The sequence below is a fragment of the Miscanthus floridulus genome, chromosome 17 (assembly GCF_019320115.1).
Source record: "Miscanthus floridulus cultivar M001 chromosome 17, ASM1932011v1, whole genome shotgun sequence".
Lineage (NCBI taxonomy): Eukaryota > Viridiplantae > Streptophyta > Magnoliopsida > Poales > Poaceae > Miscanthus > Miscanthus floridulus.
The window spans coordinates 15995957-16002966 of record NC_089596.1 but is presented as its reverse complement, the minus strand read 5'-3'; the positions used below and the strand labels follow the sequence as shown (position 1 = coordinate 16002966).

Here is a 7010-nt window from a genome sequence, read left to right as displayed (position 1 = left end):
AAGGGGTGGTCGGAGCCGAAAAAAGTAAGTAACTTATATTGGATTGATTGTGTATTTTTTACAATAGCTGGGCTTTGATATATATACCCGAGACCTACGCATGACTTCTATCTAAGCACGACTCATCACAATCTTTGACCCTAGAGAAAATATTTCTTTTTGTAGAGTCCAACATGTCTTGTCCCGACGTCGATTATAGCCTTTGTCGTTATCTGCTGGCATTATATGAAGAATGCTGATTTCAGTTTTACATTCGAATTAGTTGATACTGACCTGCACGCGATTGATTCCTTAATGACATGATCTTGGGAGCTTTTAAGTCCCTGCGGCTCTTCTTTCAAATTTTGGTGTAAACACTAGCTAGAGCGTCGTCTGTGGAGCTTGCCAACTTATGTGGCAGCCACGGGAGATTTGTAACCATCTCTTGAAGCTAGTATACTCATCCCTTATCTCAAGAGTTAAGTCTCTTGACTTTAGAAAGAGAAAGAGTTAGAAAGCGCTAAGCCTTAGTGGCTAACCTCAATAACGTGGAGGTAGGCAAGCCTTGCTGGCGAATCGAACTACGGGATAAATTATTGTGTCACTTGTGTTTATTTTATATTATTTGTATTTCATATTGTTGATTGAGGTGATTTATAGGGTTTCTAGTCGATCTACTTGTGTAAGGTGTTCCTACTCATTCTAGCTCTTGATCTGTGACTATAATACCTGCAGTAAGCTGAGAAATTTCTCTGATCTAAGTTTGTGTTCACTGATTTTGAACTGTGACTCGAAGTTGTTTGCATGTGCGACAGTGCCGTTGTTCTGGTCCGGCAGTGCCGCCCTCCAAAACGACAGTACGTAGAGTGAATTTGATAAAAAATTAAGTATTTGTTTTGATATGCCTATTTACTCCTATCTATGCAACCAGAAATTCTACATTTCTTGAATACGTACTTGCATTTATAGGAGTAGGTTTACGTTCGTGTATATGAGCATACCCGTGTATCGCTAAAAGAATCACGTTTTAAAAAAATGATAAAGCCATAAAGGTATCCGTAACCGGATAAGATATATATCTGCCTTGTGGAAAATAGCGCACCCTGCACATCAGTCTGACACTCTGAGTGGTTGCGCGCGTGGTAGCAGAAATTTTTATGGGCCGAATGCATGGGGCTTGATTCAGATAAGCTCACAGGTCAATGGGCCGGCCAGCCGGCCTTCGCTACGAATAGAAGTCGTTAGGCCCGGTACAGACATTTGAATTGTTAGTCTCCATTTTTTTTAATTGTTATACTACAGACACTAGTACTAGACTGGCTAGCTAGGTTCTGAAAGGTAAATTAAATGGTAGACGTCTTAATGTGTATGGTGCCATGATGTGTACCCCCTCCATCCTAAAAAGATATTTTAGAATACTGTTTTGTTAAAATATGTCAATATATAAAAATTTGCTAATATCTGTTGTACTAAATAGGTATAATTAGATTCATCACGAAACATATTTTCATAATATAATTATTTGATGCCATAAATGTTTAGTTTTATCTATATATTTAGTCAAACTTTAGGCACTTTAACCGAGAATGAATATAGAATTGTTTTTCTAGGACAGAGGTAGTACCTAGGATGCTAAGTCCTCCGTTTGGAATATTTTGCAATTCTAACTCTACTTTTTAGTCAAATTTTCTAAAGGTAGATCAAGATTATACAAAAAATATTAATACTTCTAACATAAAAAATAGGTACATAGTGAAAATATATCTCATGTTAAATATTCTAATGATATATTTGTTTGGTACTATAAGTATTGATATTTTTTCTAAATTGAACTTGAAATGATTTGACTCGGTGCATGCTATTCTGAAAATTGTCTTCTTTCTAGGACTGAGGAGGTACATTTGTACACTATGGTGGGTCATGGCTGCTAGAGTACATAATATTTGTCTGTATGCAGCGTGTCCCTCTGCATACTCACTCGGTCCTAAAATAAGTGTACATCTCACTTCCTAATTAGTTAAACCTTAAGTTTGACCAAATACCAAGAAAATATTATAAATATTTGTATCTTGAAATAAATTTATTTTGAAAATATATTTTACTGTCAATTTAGCGATGCTTACATTACACATAATAAATATAAGTACTTTGTTGTATATATTTGGTTAAACTTAAAGGGGTTTATAACTGCTTGAAAATCGAGAGAAACACTTGTTTTGGGATGGAGGGAATATGGCTCCTAGCTATGCGTCACTACGTGTGGACCAGCTTCGTAGTGCCGTCACATGCGCAACAGAAATTCAGTCACGTTTGCTATTGCGCGCGTTGCTTTCGCCTGCTGCATCAGCAATCAGCCACGGGAGCCTAAAAGATAAACTAAGTACTACTAGCTACACTGTCCGATTAGCAGCAGCCGCCTAATTGAGCTATATGATGCATCGGCTTAACTACTGCCGGCCAAAATACATATAGCACATGACACACACAGCAGCAGCAAGGCCTTCTGCAAGCAAGGAAAGAAAGGAGCAACCTGCTGTCCTGCGATCCTGTCCTCCTCTTTCCATCTTCTTTTTTCTCATCGCTCTCATCTTCGATTCTTAGATATCTTGTTTCTATCTTTATATATCTCTACCTCCGTGATGCTAGAATCTATCATTCCTTTGTTTGATCCCTTTGCTTGCTGTCGATATATTATATATTCCGGCGTCAAACCATTGTTCGTTGTTGCTACAAGCTACTACTGGCCGCCGACTATCAATCTCGCCGCCGCTATCTAGATAGCTGTGTGGATAGATCGTCCGTCGTCACCGCCGTGACCATCTTCCTTTCATCTCTTGTAGTCCACTGATCTCTTGTTAGACGGCCGCCGCCGTCGTGTTTGCTATAAGAAGTGCAACACGCACTCCACGCAAGAACGAGGCCGAGCTGAGCATCATATCCCAACAAGAACAAGAGTGGAAGAGTGAGCGATCGAGCAGAGGTCGTCGTCGTACGTAGCTAGGCGGCGGCGGCGGCGGCGGGGCAGGACGATGGAAGGCGCGGGCGCGGGGTGGCCGGAGCCGGTGGTGCGGGTGCAGTCGCTGTCGGAGAGCGGCGCGGCCACGATCCCGGACCGGTACGTGAAGCCGGAGTCGGAGCGCCCAAAGGCGGCGTTGGAGCCGGCGGCAGCAACGACGACCGAGGAGGGCGGCATCCCCGTGGTGGACCTGTCGTCGCCGAGCGACCCGGCGACGGCGCGCGCGGTTTCGGAGGCGTGCCGCAACTGGGGCTTCTTCCAGGCGGTGAACCACGGCGTGCCCGCGGAGCTCCTCCGCCGCGCGCGCGGCGTGTGGCGCGGCTTCTTCCGTCAGCCCATGGAGGTGAAGCAGCGGTACGCCAACTCGCCGGCCACGTACGAGGGGTACGGCAGCCGGCTGGGCGTGGAGAAGGGCGCCGTCCTCGACTGGGGCGACTACTACTTCCTCCACGTCCGCCCGCCCCACCTCTTCGACCCTCACAAGTGGCCGCACCTGCCCCCTGACCTCAGGTACATTAATTACCACTATATCGTCATCGTCATATTTGTATATATATAATAAATATAATATAATATAATATAATATGATATGTGTGGAGGAATGGGAATTAAGAAACGTGTCACATATGCATGGTCCTTGCTTCAATCCGCAGGGAGACGACGGAGGAGTACAGCCGTGAGGTGGCGGCGCTGTGCGGGCGGCTGATGACGGCGATGTCGGTGGGCCTGGGCGTCGGGGAGACGCGGCTGCAGGAGGCGTTCGGCGGCGCGGACGGCGCCGGGGTGTGCGTGAGGGTCAACTACTACCCGCGGTGCCCGCAGCCGGAGCTCACGCTGGGGCTGTCCTCCCACTCCGACCCCGGCGGCATGACCGTGCTCCTCGCCGACGACCGTGTCCGTGGCCTCCAGGTGCGCCGCCGCGGCGCATGGGTCACCGTCCACCCCGTGCCCGACGCCTTCATCGTCAACGTCGGCGACCAAATCCAGGTACGTACGTGTCGGTTCCTGCACCTGCACGCACGCACCTGATCGATATATGATGAGATGCCGTGTGCATGTGTGGCCTGTACGAGTGTACGTGCTGATCCTGCCGGGTACGGTGCACGGTGCACGGCAGTGTAATTGACAGCGGCCGACCGGGCCACAAAATTAAATCGTCGCAGAGAGGAGAGGTAGAGCTGTCTGCGTAGCGCGCGGTGGCGACGCAGACGTGAGTCGTGACGGTACGGTGCATGTGCTCCAATTTTTTTACTATAGCAGCTATACGGGTGCACCGTACTGTCTATGAGACAAACGACATATCCGTCCGTCCATGGCCCATCTGACGGAGCAAGCGCAGCGACGACGGACGGCCGTCGCACGTCCACGTCGCGATTGGACGCAGCCTCACGACAACGGCCGGCGAAGGTAGCTAGCTTAGCTAGGGTGGTTACCGACCAGTTAGTGCAGCAAGTAACCGTGGCAGCCTCCCAAGCCATATAGACATATCGTTGCCAAGTCATCCATCCACACGGTTAGTGCAGCAAGTAACCGTGGCAGCCTCCCAAGCCATTCCTTCATTTCACCACATGCATATATTGACACGCACACACCCACCCCCCCTCAGTTTCAACTGATAGAGCTAGGCATAGTTACTCACTCTCCTATGTGATAAGTAGTATGTGGTGCCAGTTTACCTGGATAATGCTTGGATAATGATGGTAGTTAGTTTGGACACATGCTGTTGACCTATTCGTTGGAACCTAGAAGACGAGGACTTGAACGCGAGTGGCTAAAGTATGGTACAGAGAGCTCGGTTGTTGGCGGAGCTAGTGCACTTCTATATATAAACCCTGTTCACTTATCATTTATGTGGCTTATAAGTCGGCTGATACTGTTTTGTTGTGAGAGAAAAACACTGTATCATGACGGATACGATCAAGCGAACAGGGTGAAAGTACTGTAGTTGATTCTTTGCACCAACCAACTTGACTAGACTTATTATTAGATCACGTTTTCAAAAAGAGATAGGGCACCAACTTTGTGTAAATTACTATGGATGGAGTAGAATTAGATACGTATATTTACCCTCATTTTAGCATAGTTCCAAGCTAAACTCTTTTAAAATTGCTAGCCAAGTTTATTAAAAAAATATCGCTATTTATTATAATACCAGATACAGAGTAAGTGTCACCAGATTCGTTATGAGATCCATTTCCATATATAGTATATATATTTGTGTAATGAATATTAATACCTCTTTTTTATTATAGTTGTGGTCAAATGTTATAAATTTAACCAAAGATAAGGCTCGAAAACCGAGAGGTAGTACAGTGCAAACAATCAGATTAGGTGTGTACCAATATTGGCATGCATGTGTGTATGGAGGTGCATGCATACCACACGCATATTTATTTATTTTATTTATATATATATATGTATGTACATCGTGCACACCGACCATCGCACACACACCATGGGCGTGTTTGGATGTAGCCCTGGGTTAATTTTGCCTGAAAAATCTATAGCCTGTAGTCTGTCCGGAAGCTATTTGGTTGGAACCCTGGAGAGCAGCCTGGACCAGGCATATGCTTCTTTCCCAGGCAACCAAAATCGACTGTCTAGCTGCTGCATGCTGTTGCCTAGGCATTAATCAATGTGAGAACTCTCTAGGGGCCCACAACCCTATTTTTCCGAGCAATAAACTTCAACCAAACAGTCATCCGTGCGGTTGCCTGGCTAGGCAAAATCGAATGCAACATGCAGGCAGCATCTTTCTCCAGGCAAATGATTCATGTTGCAACCAAACATGCCCCATCTGCACGGTGTGGGGACCTGGGGCTCCATCTGATTTGATCTTGATCTGATCTGATGGTCACGCACGTACGCATCATCAGCTGTTCATTTCATATACAGCACGCACGGCCAGGTAGTCATGTACCACCTTTTTGGAGGCCACAAGCAGCATTCACGTCATTCTGCTGCTTGCTACTACGTACTCCGTCCCCATGCTGCTTTTCGTTATTATTTTTCGTAGATGAGGGCGACCACCACTGTACAGGAGTAGGCGCAGTAGCAGCACGCATCACGAGGCGATTGATGGTCGTGGGGCCCCTCCTCGGCCTTGGCCATCACCGGTTCAACCTCACCCCAGACGACTTTCCAAAACGGGCATACGCCCACGTTAGCGGAGAGGGCCGGCACGGTAGGCCCGCGGCCGCCATCAATGGGATCTCCCAATCGGAGTGGGCCGTGGGCTTTGACCCTATATATGTATTTTCACATACATACGTACCTATGTATTTTCACTAGCTAATACTACTATACATGTATGTATGCAGGTGCTGACGAACGCGACGTACCGCAGCGTGGAGCACCGCGTGATGGTGAACGCCGCCGACGAGCGGCTGTCGGTGGCGCTCTTCTACAACCCCAAGAGCGACATCCCGCTGGCGCCCATGCCGGAGCTCGTCTCCCCGGACCGCCCCGCGCTCTACGAACCCATGACCTTCGACGAGTACCGCATGTACATCCGCCGCAAGGGGCCCCGCGGCAAGAGCCAGGTCGACTCCCTCAAGGCGGACAGCGCTACCACCGCCGCCGTCGACGTCAACGTCGCCCCCGTCGGCAGAAAATGCTACTAGCTAGCCTGCCGAGATGATTGCATTGTGTGTGTATGCGCGGGCGCATGCCGGCCTAAATAAAACCATAGATTTTAGTTTATTAGTCTACAAGGAGCTCTCTAGCTAGAGTGCTTGTTGTAAAAAAGTTCTAAACTCTAGGCGTAGATCTAGCGGGTAAAATAAATATTTATTGGTGTATCTTGGTAGCTAGTGCTTCCGCTGCGATCGGAGATGAAGTGCAGTCGCAATCCCTATGGCGACGCGAGGTACAGCGTCCCGGTGGTGGCACTGCAAAGGCGACGGTGGAGTCGATGGGGCTTCCCGACGCTGGCAGCACTCTTCTTTAGATCGGATTAGTGTTTCTCTATCGGTGGTTACGACGGCTCCGGTCAACCTCGGAGTTAGAGCCCTGA

At 47.7% G+C, this 7010-nt stretch overlaps 1 protein-coding gene across 1 annotated transcript; it reads left to right on the top strand.

The window, feature by feature from the left end:
• The first annotated feature begins 2330 nt into the window (after window positions 1-2330).
• LOC136518027 (jasmonate-induced oxygenase 2-like) lies at window positions 2331-6795 on the top strand. The gene is made up of 3 exons (XM_066511675.1): window positions 2331-3505; window positions 3649-3982; window positions 6316-6795. The coding sequence occupies exons 1-3, from the start codon at window positions 3009-3011 to the stop codon at window positions 6616-6618; spliced, it is 1134 nt and encodes a 377-aa protein (XP_066367772.1). The 5' UTR covers window positions 2331-3008; the 3' UTR covers window positions 6619-6795.
• Window positions 6796-7010: the final 215 nt, after the last annotated feature.